This window comes from Oncorhynchus gorbuscha, linkage group LG26 (genome assembly GCF_021184085.1).
Source record: "Oncorhynchus gorbuscha isolate QuinsamMale2020 ecotype Even-year linkage group LG26, OgorEven_v1.0, whole genome shotgun sequence".
NCBI classification, from domain to species: Eukaryota; Metazoa; Chordata; class Actinopteri; order Salmoniformes; family Salmonidae; genus Oncorhynchus; species Oncorhynchus gorbuscha.
The window spans coordinates 9,005,364-9,017,135 of record NC_060198.1 but is presented as its reverse complement, the minus strand read 5'-3'; the positions used below and the strand labels follow the sequence as shown (position 1 = coordinate 9,017,135).

At 41.6% G+C, this 11,772-nt stretch overlaps 1 protein-coding gene across 1 annotated transcript; it reads right to left on the bottom strand.

Annotated features, from left to right (window-relative positions):
• Window positions 1-364: 364 nt before the first annotated feature.
• Window positions 365-11,708, bottom strand: LOC124015709 (intraflagellar transport protein 56). Its single transcript, XM_046331119.1, has 18 exons — window positions 11,295-11,708; window positions 10,801-10,947; window positions 10,455-10,547; window positions 8,655-8,769; window positions 8,510-8,559; window positions 3,919-4,064; window positions 3,308-3,479; window positions 3,091-3,165; window positions 2,902-3,004; window positions 2,746-2,801; window positions 2,583-2,636; window positions 2,345-2,408; window positions 2,137-2,225; window positions 1,854-1,937; window positions 1,683-1,752; window positions 1,413-1,519; window positions 1,101-1,234; window positions 365-782 (listed from the first exon to the last, which is right to left on the bottom strand). Exons 1-18 carry the CDS (start codon window positions 11,295-11,297, stop codon window positions 668-670), a joined length of 1,677 nt encoding a protein of 558 aa, XP_046187075.1. The 5' UTR covers window positions 11,298-11,708; the 3' UTR covers window positions 365-667.
• Between the last annotated feature and the right edge of the window lie 64 nt (window positions 11,709-11,772).

Below are 11,772 nucleotides of genomic sequence, written 5' to 3'. Positions count from 1 at the left end.
TGACCTAGCTACACACACAGTACATCTCAAACTGAACCAAATAAGCCAGTTGGGTGACCCTGAGTTACCGTCATGGGCACTGACGACGCAACACAAGCAAACATTGGTGGACACCTGTTGAAATAGAGTTTTTTTGTTGCGTTCAATTATTTTGTAGAGACACTGCTTCCTATCATTTAGATGATTTAAGAAGTGTATTAGCAATAGGGTATTTTGGACTTCAAAAGACAGTACATGTACCATTTAATTCAAATGTATGCCTATTTGTGTCAGTTTGCCCACAATAAAAAAACAACATCATGACAGAAATAGTGAATGTATATAGAACAAACAATAGAGAGAAAAAGGTAAACAACGCTTTATAAAGAGAACACTGTTTAATACTTGTATCAGCATCATTTGAGTAATACAAAATAAACATTTGAATACAATTGATTGGCGAGATTGTACAGAATTATATACATTGCAAATAAAACATGTATTACATGATATAAATACTGTGACACATGTACAATAAAGCACATCAATACACATTGTGCATGACTCATGAGAACATGTTATTTTATAGATTTTCACTAGTAAAGTATCTGATAAAAAAATGCACATGTAAACCACATATATAATGTAATAGTTGTGTATTATGTGAGTTAAGCACGTTATGACATTGCTATGTCAGAGGAACCCTGTTGTCTTTGGCCCATTTCCTCAGAGCTCTGATAATGTACTCCACCTGGGGGTTCTGTGTGCTCCTCAACAGGGGCAGCACCTCCTTCAAGGTTTCCCTGTGGAACCACAGACAATGGTTCTTAGTGATGGGAAGTTAGGAACAGGTCATATTGTACAATGGCAATTTTGTCATAACATTACCATCATGGTTGTTGATAAAGTAAAAAAATTAAAGTGCCTGAATCACAAAAGTCACACTTTACTGTGCAATGCAAATTACTCAAGGTACAAAAATGATGTGCCAAAACATCTCTGTGGAGGACATGATTTTCATATTTGATGTGTTGGGGACTGTGTAGGGGACAAATCTTTAACACAGACAAGTGTTGGTATCAAAATTGGACTTAAGACTAAGAAACTTAGCCAATACTTACTTTGGCTCTCTGCCTGCCAGAATGAGCTGGAAGATTCCGACACAAGCCCCTCTCTTGCCCTCCCAGTAGTTGGAGTCGGGATCCAGTTTCTCCAGAGTATCGAATGCTTTGGCTGCCCAGTAGAACTGACCCATCTGAAAGCACAGACCGACAGAGCAACATTTAATTGCAATGAATATTGAGAAAGCTTGGCCTTTGCTAATCTCGTCTCCAGTCTATTGTGGAGGAAGTCTGGTGCGGGAGATTAAGCCATTGCTGACTTGTGGTTAGCCTGGAAACTAAGTTAGTAGAGAGAATAGTAGTGAGCCTCACCTTATAGCAGTCGTTGGCAATGAGTTGTAGGAGGCTGAAGGAATCTGGCGAAGCCCCCATCTTCAGATACAGCTCCCAGGCTAGCCGGCCTTTCTGGTTCATGATGTCTGAGCAGGAGGAGAGACAACACTATTTAGAAAATATATCTATTCAAATTAAATTTGTCATATTTTGTTTCTTAGATCATGCATGTAGATATCGTATTGATGTAAAAGGTATTGAAAATGTATTGACGACAAATGGATCATGTATTTCAGCCTGGATACATACAGCAGCGAGTCAGCCAGCTCAGGTATACATAGTCAGTCTTCATCTTCTCACCCTGGATCAGCAGAAATATCTGAGTCCAATATAAAAGAATGTTACAACATGAATTTTGAACTGATTCAATACACTACTCATGCAAGCAGAAAAGCATTTTTCTATGTTGACAGGATGTACCTCCTCTGCTTCTTTGTAGTTGCCCAAGGCAGCTTTGGCCTGGGCGTAGTTGAAATTGAACATATCCTCGGTATAGAAGTAACTCTGTTAATGACAAACCAAAAATAAACAAACAGAAATAATGCTCCCCTCCTTTCCCCAAGTATACATGTTATTTCCACACCAATCCATAAATATGTCAAGCACTCAAATGCAAAGGAAAAGAAAAATGATTGCGTGTGTGTGTGGAAACATGCCCACGTGGTGTACTGTCCTAGTGCTACATGCTTTGGGCCATGCAAACCTTGACTGAGTTGAGGTAGATGAGAACGTCTTCAAACTGCCTCAGAAGGAAGAAACAGGAAGCCATACACTGTCTTCCAGGTATCGTGTCTGAGGAGAGCGAGATACAGACAGTGAGACAAAGACGCACATGCTCACTCACACGCAGACATACACGCTAACTCCTAGCTTCTTGGTTGAATCGCTTTAGATTCATTCATTCACATTACCGCATTCGCTGGCTGAGCCTCCGACCAGCTGGAAGAACTGTTGAGCGATCTTCAGGTGATCCCTCTGCAGCAGAGATACCGGCAGGGACGAGGAGGGAACAGAGACTGCTCGTCAGTCAGATTTCATATCAGTGATGATCTTACTAAACCAGGTTTATAAGACATTCCTAATCTACTCAGACATTTCTACTGTGTGGTCCTAGGGGGTTTTCGGGTAGTTTGTCAAACACTTACTCACCGATCCAATTTCTTGACCCAAAGCAGCATTCACCACTCCTTTCAAAATGTACTCCTTAAATAAATAGATTGTGTTAATTTACTGCATGTACGCTATTAAGGCTTTAGTCTTAAAACAGTGAGACTTCCTCTCATGACACCTGATAATGTGAAACTATTACTACCTGTGGCGTGGTTGGCTCCAAGTCTTTTATGAGGGTGTAAGCCTCTTGAACATCATCTGAAACATAAAGATGCAATTCACTGATGACAAAATAGCCATTCAACTTTTCAATGTAAGGATTAGGATTCAAAGAGAACCACCTGTGGCTAAGACCCACCTTGTCTGAGGTAGTAGATGACCAGGTTCAATCGAGCCTCAGAGATGACATCAATCAACGGGGGCAACACCTGCAACGCACCCTCCCCACCACGAAACACCACCTGGGGTTAGGAGGTCAAAGGTTATAGAGCATGGGGTCACTGTCATGCAAACACACTCACACAACAGAGGTGGTGGAACGGCTTACCAGGTTATGCCGGATAAGCTCCTTAGCAAACTCAAAGGAGCAGGAGGAGATGTCTATGAGGTTCTTTAACTCGGCCTGAGAGAGAAAAGAACAAATTGAACCACATTATTTATTGCTGTACATGACAAGTGTAGGCATAAACATTGATGTCAGGCAAACACGCGTGTAGATGCACGGCGGTCTGTTTTGACCGTAGACGCATACGGAGTTGCTTTACCTCGGCTGCCTTGCCGTTGTACAGCCTGAAGTGGTTGCAGGCCTTGAGGTTGAGAGCGATGGTGGATTCAGGAATACTCTGCAGATACACAGCCAACACCTCTTGGGAAACATCATAGTAGTCCAACTTGTAGTAGCACAGCGCTACGTACACGTTAAGAGCCAGGAAATCTCTGGGGTTAAAAGAAAATATATGGTAAAAGATGCAATAGCTAGTCCCACAGCTCACATTGCATTCTTGAATAGAAGTCCTTGTGCATCTTTCCCTCTTGCTTTTTGACTGCACCGTCCAATATAATACACCATCTTTCTCCACTGCAAAATAACTACAGCCGTCTCCCTTCATCTTCTTGTCTCGGTCTCAACACAATGAAAATGTGTCCTTTCAATTTTCTAATACTTCATCCTAAATATATGGCGTATAGTATGTTTACTGTATATAGTAATAAGAATTTACAGTATAATTGACACCGACTCATTCAGACAATCCACAATACCCATTGGTACTAGTGGGACCACTGTAATCTGTCATATGAGGGATTTGTGGGACTATGCTCTTGCCAATCAGTGATTTTGATGAAGGGACATGGGAGAAAGGTTCAGTATAAGTACCTATTCTGTAGCAGGATGCGTTTGTAGATGTCGATGGCCTCCTGGTAGTGTGACCTCATGTAGTGGATGGAGGCCAGGCTCAGCTGGTCCTCAGTCACATCCTCCAGGTTCTGGTGGAAACCCATCAGCTTCTTCTCATCGTTGAACTGGGAACAGAGAGGAAAGGCATGGCTGGTTTGGTTGGTTTGCCACCTACAGTGGCATACAGTTGCATTACAAAAAGAGAAAAAAATACACTGAACAAAAATATAAACATGTAAAGTGTTGGTCGCATGTTTCATGAGCTGAAATACAAAATCCCAGAAATATTCCATATGCACAAATAGCTTATTTTACTCAAATTTAGTGTATAAATGTGTTTACATCCCTGTAAGTGAGCATTTGTCCTTTGCCAACACAATCCATCCACCTGACAGATGTGGCATATCAAGAAGCTGATTAAACAGCATGATCATTAAACAGGTGCACCTTGTGCTGGGGACAATAAAAGTACACTCTGAAATGTGCAGTTGTGTCACACAACACAATGCCACAGATGTCTAAAGTGTTTGAGGGAGTGAGTAATTGGCGAACTATAGCCAGATAATTGAATGTTAATTTCTCTACCATAAGCCGCCTCCAAATATAATTTTAGAGAATTTGACCGCATGTCCAACCGGCCTCACAAACGTTGTGGGGGTGAGTGGTTTGCTGATGTCAACGTTGTGAACAGAGTGCTCCATGGTGGAGGTGGAGTTGGACAGGCATAAGCTATGGACAATGAACACAATTGCATTTTATAAACGGCAATTTTAATACACAGAGATAATGCGACGAGATCCTGAGGCCCCTTGTTGTGCCATTCATCTGTCGCCATCACCTCATGTTTCATCATGATAATGCATTGACCTATGTCGCAAGGATCTGTACACAATTCCTGAAGCTGAAAATGTCCCAGTTATTCCATGACCTGCATACTCACCAGCCCTTGGTTCTCTCCAGACCTGACTGCCCTTGACCAGCACAAAAACATCCTGTGGCGTTCTGCATTAGCATCGAATAGCCCCTGTGATATGCAACTTTTCAGGGAAGTTAAGAACCAATATACACAGGAAGTTAGGAAAGCTAAGGCTAGCTTTTTCAAGCAGAAATTTGCATCCTGTAGCACAAACTCAAAAAAGTTCTGGGACACTGTAAAGTCCATGCAGAATAAGAGCACCTCCTCCCAGCTGCCCACTGCACAGAGGCTTGGAAACACTGTCACCACCGATAAATCCACTATAATTGAGAATTTCAATAAGCATTTTTCGACGGCTGGCCATGCTTTCCACCTGACTACCCCTACCCTGGTCAACAGCCCTGCACTTCCCACAGCAACTTGCCCAAGCCTCCCCATTTATTTTTCACCCAAATCCAGATAGCGGATGTTCTGAAAGAGCTGCAAAATCTGGACCCCTACAAATCAGCCGGGCTAGACAATCTGGACCCCCTCTTCTTAAAATGATCTGCCAAAATTGTTGCAACCCCTATTACTAGCCTGTTCAACCTCTCTTTCGTATCGTCTGAGATTCCCAAAGATTGGAAAGCTGCCGCGGTCATCCTCCTCTTCAAAAGGGGGAGACACTCTAGACCCAAACTGTTACAGACCTATATCTATCCTACCCTGCCTTTAAGGTCTTCGAAAGCCAAGTTAACAAACAGATTACCGACCATTTTGAATCCCACCGTACCTTCTTCGCTATGCAATCTGGTTTCAGAGCTGGTCATGGGTGCACCTCAGCCACGCTCAAGGTCCTAAACGATATCATAACCGCCATCGATAAGAGACATTACTGTGCAGCCGTATTCATCAACCTGGCCAAGGCTTTCGACTCTGTCAATCACCACATTCTTATCAGCAGACTCAATATCCTTGGTTTCTCAAATGATTGCCTCGCCTGGTTCACCAACTACTTCTCTGATAGAGTTCAGTGTGTCAAATCGGAGGGGCAGTTGTCCGGATCTCTGGCAGTCTCTATGGGGGTGCCACAGGGTTAAATTCTGTATACATCAATGATGTCGCTCTTGCTGCTGGTGATTCTCTGATCCACCTCTACGCAGACGACTCCATTCTGTATACTTCCAGCCCTTCTTTGGACACTGTTAACCTCCAGACGAGCTTCAATGCCGTACAACTCCCCTTCCGTGGCCTCCAACTGCTCTTAAATGCAAGTAAAACTAAATGCATGCTCTTCAACCGATCGCTGCCCACACCTGCCTGCCCGTCCAGCATTACAACTCTGGACAGTTCTGACTTAGGTATTTGTAGTTGTCCACATATTCTAGGTGTCTGGCTAGACTGTAAACTCTCCTTCCAGATTCACATTAAGCATCTCCAATCCAAAATTAAATCTAGAATTGGCTCCCTATTTCACAACAAAGCATCCTTCACTCATGCTGCCAAACATACCATCGTAAAACTGACTATCCTACCGATCCTCGACTTCAGCAATGTAATGTATAAAATAGCCTCCAACACTACTAAACAAATTGGATGCAGTCTATCACAGTGCCATCTGTTTAGTCACCAAAGCCCCATATACCACCCACCACTGTGACCTGCCAACCTCGTTGGCTGGCCCTCACTTCATACTCGTCACCAAACCCACCGGCTCCAGGCCATCTACAAGTCTCTGCTAGGTAAAGCCCCGCCTTATCTCTGCTCACTGGTCACCATAGCAGCACCCACCTGTAGCATGCGCTCCAGCAAGTATATCTCACTGGTCACTCCCAAAGCCAATTCTCCCTTTGGCTGCCCTTCCTTCCAGTTCTCTGCTGCCAATGACTGGAACGAACTGCAAAAATCAATGAAGCTGGAGACCCATATCTCCCTCACTAGCTTTAAGCACCAGCTGTCAGAGCAACTCACAGATCACTGCACATAGCCCATCTGTAAACAGCCCATCCAACTACCTCATCCCCATACTGTATTTATTTATTCATTCATCTTGCTCCTTTGCAGCCCAGTATCTCTACTTGCACATTCATCTTCTGCACATCTACCATGCCAGTGTTTCATTGGTATATTGTAATTACTTCGCCACCATGGCCTATTTATTGCCTTGCCTCCCTGATCTTACCTCATTTGCACTCACTATATATAGACTTCTTTATTCTACTGTATTTTTGTTTATTCCATGTAACTCTGTGTTGTTGTATGTGTCAAACTGCTGTGCTTTATCTTGGCTAGGTCGCAGTTGTAAATGAGAACTTGTTCTCAACTAGCCTACCTGGTTAAATAAAGGTTCAATTAAAAAAATTCAATATATAAATATGTCACCTATGAGCATGTTTGTGATGCTCTGTATCGACATGTACGACAACATGCTCCAGTTCGCACCCATATCAAACAACTTCGCACAGCCACTGAAGAGGAGTGGGACAACATTCCACAGGACACAATCAACAGCCTGATCAACTCTATGCGAAGGAGATGTGTCACGCTGCATGAGGCAAATGGTGGTCACGCCAGATACTGACTGGTTTTCTTATCCACACCCCTACCTTTTTTAATGCATCTGTAACCAACAGATGCATATCTGTATTCCCAGTCATGTTAGGGCCAAATGTATTTATTTCAAATGGCTGATTTCCTTATATGAACTGTAACTCAGTAAAATATTTGAAATTGTTTCATGGTGCATTTATATTTTTGTTCAGTAGAAGTATTGACACTTGGGAATTGTGTAAAACATGATTTTATGCAACCGTTAGAGCTGAGCGATTCATCAAAATGTCGGCTATTTTTCAGTCTTTAAACAACGAATTGACTGATGGCAGTTCAATTATTTGAATTCCATGTTGTGCTCAATGCGCAGTTTCTCCAGAGATAAATTAAATCAAGACCCAACTGTACGATGTAGTAAAGGGTTGTAGTTTCCAAAAAGGCCAATATTCTACATAATTAACACATTTTCTGTGCTAAACTAACTACAATGACCATAATCCATTGCGTGCCTACTTGTCCGGTCTGAGACAGAGAGAAGAGACAGAAGAACATGCGATCGAGAGGGATAGAGAGCAGTTGCTACGTGACGTATCTCTACCTGAAAATACATGATCTATGATTGATAATTGGTATTCAGCAGTCATAAAAGTATGCCTTATTTACTTTGAAGAAGTACTAAAATAGTTTTGTCAGACAGCATAGGTAGCAGCTCTATAGTGATGAGACGATGACTTGGAATGAAATAATAAAGTCATCAAATAGACCTAAAATAAATGTAATATACACAACAACTGAAATATTTTATTAAAGTAATGTGAATAAATTATGGTTAATAAGTGATAAACAGTAATGGGAAGTCACTATCATCATGGGACTTACACTAATTGTTTTATTCTGTGTTCTTACAGCACTAAAACCCACATAATGAATAGTGCATTTAATGTCTAGAAAACAAGTGTTGAAATCAAAAACCGTTATTATTTTGAAATAATCTAACCGAAACTGAACCGACCTAAAAAGCTCTAAAATCGCTCAGCACAAGCAACTGTACAGAAGCAAACAAGAAAGAATGATGAGAAATACACATTAACATATTAAAGAATACAGAAAGGTAACAATTCTGACCTTATGAGCCAAGTGGAAGAGCAGGCGATTCTGAAGTGCACACTTTGGAGCTACAGGAAAAAAAAGAGGGAATACCTTATCGACCAGGGCAAGAAACAGAAACCGTTGGATGAAAAACTACAAAACATGTTTGCTTAATACTCACCCTTGTTTGCAGCCTCCTCTGCCTCTCTGTAGAGCCCCAGGAAAAACTGAGTGCAGGCCAGATACACCCACACCTCCCCTGGTCCTTCTAACCTGAGTGTCAAGGCCCTGTACTCCTGTCATTGAAATAAATAGATATACACTACCATTCAAAAGTTTGGGGTCACTTAGAAATGTACATGTTTTTGAAAGAAAAGCACATTTCTTTGTCAATTAAAATAACATAAAATTGATCAGAAATAGGGTGTAGACATGGTTAATGTTGTAAATGACTATTGTAGCTGGAAACAGCTGATTTTGAATGGAATATCTACATATGCGTACAGAGACCCATTATCAGCAACCATCACTCATGTGTTCAAATGGCACATTGTGTTAGCTAATCAAAGTTATCATTTTAAAAAGGCTAATTGATCATTAGAAAACCCTTTAGCAATTATGTTAGTACAGCTGAAATCTGTTGTTCTGATTAAAGAAGCAAAAAAACTGGCCTTCTTTAGACTAGTTGAGTGTCTGGAGCGTCAGCATTTGTGGGTTTGATTACAGGCTCAAAATGGCCAGAAACTAAGTACTTTCTTTTGAAACTCGTCAGTCTATTCTTGTTCTGAGAAATGAAGGCCATTCCATGCGAGAAATTGCCAAGAAACTGGAGATCTCGTACAACGCTGTGTACTACTCCCTTCACAGAACAGCGCAAACTGTCTCTAACCAGAATAGAAAGAAGAGAGGGATGGCCCCGGTGCACAACTGAGCAAGAGGACAAGTACATTAGAGTGTCTAGTTTGAGAAATAGACGACTCACAAGTCCTCAACTGGCAGCTTCATTAAATAGCATCCGCAAAACACCAGTCTCAATGTCAACAGTGAACAGGCTCTGGGATGCTGTCCTTCTAGGCAGAGTTCCTCTGTCCAGTGTGTGTTCTTTTGCCCATTTTTCTTGTTATTGGCCAGTCTGAGATATGGCTTTTTCTTTGCAACTTTGCCTAGAAGGCCAGCATCCTGGAGTCGCCTCTTCACTGTTGACGTTGAGACTGGTGTTTTGCGGGTGCTATTTAATGAAGCTGCCAGTTGAGGACTTGTGAGTCGTCTGTTTCTCAAACTAGACACTTATGTACTTGTCCTCTTACTCAGTTGTGCACTGGGGCCTCCCACTCCTCTTTCTATTCTGGTTAGAGACAGTTTGCGCTGTTCTGTGAAGGAAGTAGTACACAGCGTTGTACGAGATCTCCAGTTTCTTGGCAATTTCTCGCATGGAATAGCCTTCATTTCTCAGAACAAGAATAGACTGACGAGTTTCAGAAGAAAGTTATTTGTTTCTAGCCATTTTGAGCCTGTAATCAAACCCACAAATGCTCATGCTCCAGATACTTAACTAGTCTAAGGCCAGTTTTATTGTTTCTTTAAATCAGAACAAAAGTTCAGCTGTACTAACAATTGCAAAAGGGTTTTCTAATGATCAACTAGCCTTTCAAAATCTTAAACTTGGATTAGCTAACACAATGTGCCATTGGAACACAGGAGTGATGGTTGCTGATAATGTGTCTCTGTACGCCTATGTAGATATTCCATTAAAAATCAGCCATTTCCAGCTACAATAGTCATTTACAACATTAACAATGTCTACACTGTATTTCTGATCAATTTGATGTTATTTCAATGGACAAATAAATGCTTTTCTTTCAGAAACAAGGACATTTCCAAGTGAACCCAAACTTTTGAACAATAGTGTATGTGTCATATAGAGCATTGGAAAAATGGCTTGTCTTCAGACAAGAATGAAATTGACTGAACACACACCTACCTCCATTGCTCTCTTGTAATCACCCAAGTGAAAGGCACAGTAGCCAATCCAAAGGTCTGCATGCTCCTCTTTTTCTCCAACATCTCGCTGAAACTGGAAGACAAACCAACACATCAACAGTAGGACTCAGTGCTCTCGCTGTCGCACGCACACACCTATGCAACTGTAATAAGGAAACAGAAAGACCTTATAGACAGCGCCATATCAAGAATGAGGAAGGAGAATGTTGAGAGGACACAGGACTTTCACAGATCACATATCTTCTGTCACATTTAGTACAGAGTTGCTCATCATTCATTTGCTGATTGCACATGACAGCTAGCTACATGAGTTCCTATCTGGCTACCTCTAACAGAGTTTGTGCCCCAAGGTAGTCTCTCTGGTTGAGGTATTCCTCCAGGCGAGGGCTCTTCTTGGCTTTGTTTTTCTTCTTCTTCTCACTGACGCTAACTGCAGAATCTCCACCTACTGCTGGCTTCACCCGAGATAGAATCTGGATGGAGGTGACAAGGAAGAGAATCCTTATTGCGGACATGCCAGCAGACAATTTGTTTACTAAAGCGGGATTCAAACAATAGTTGTACATTTGGTAAGATAGACAGTCATGTTTTAATGGATGTCGTGTAACTATCGCAGTTATCCTCTGTTAAACTAGCTAACTGCAATTACTTTAAAATGAACCTCTTCACATATCACAGATCGGTGAAATAGACTTTGGTTTGGTAGCTTGCAAACGACAATGATTCATCTAGAAAGCTAACTAGCTAAAGTTAACAACATAGCAAGACTTTTAGCGAACCAACAAGTTACGCAACTAGTATGCTAACTTGTAAGACTTACCATGATGGCACAGCAGTTACACTGGCATAATGTCACTGTTCAGTATGGAGAAATTGATTATAGCTAGATAACAACACTAACGTAAATTAGCTACACGTTAGCTAACGATATTACTGTTATAAATGTTCTAGCTAGAATTAGCTTAGCTGTCTGGCTCGCTATCTAGCTAACAGTGAACCAACAGATACGAAAACAAAAGACACCTCTTCGCTGTCTAAAATTGTAATCAAAGAATAGCATAGGGTGAACGAAGAGCATCAAACTAGCTAACGTTAGCCACTAGCTAATGAAACATCTGTGATTTCATTGCCGTGTGGGGATTACGCTTGTGTTGCCTAGCAACGTCGTTCATCCTCTTCTTCACTTCAGGATCACATGTTGAAATGTAAATTGAACTCCGGATTCAGTCCCGTTGTTGTCGCGCATGCGTGATAACACCCCCATGAAATATAAAGTGCCGCACACAGCATTGAAATAC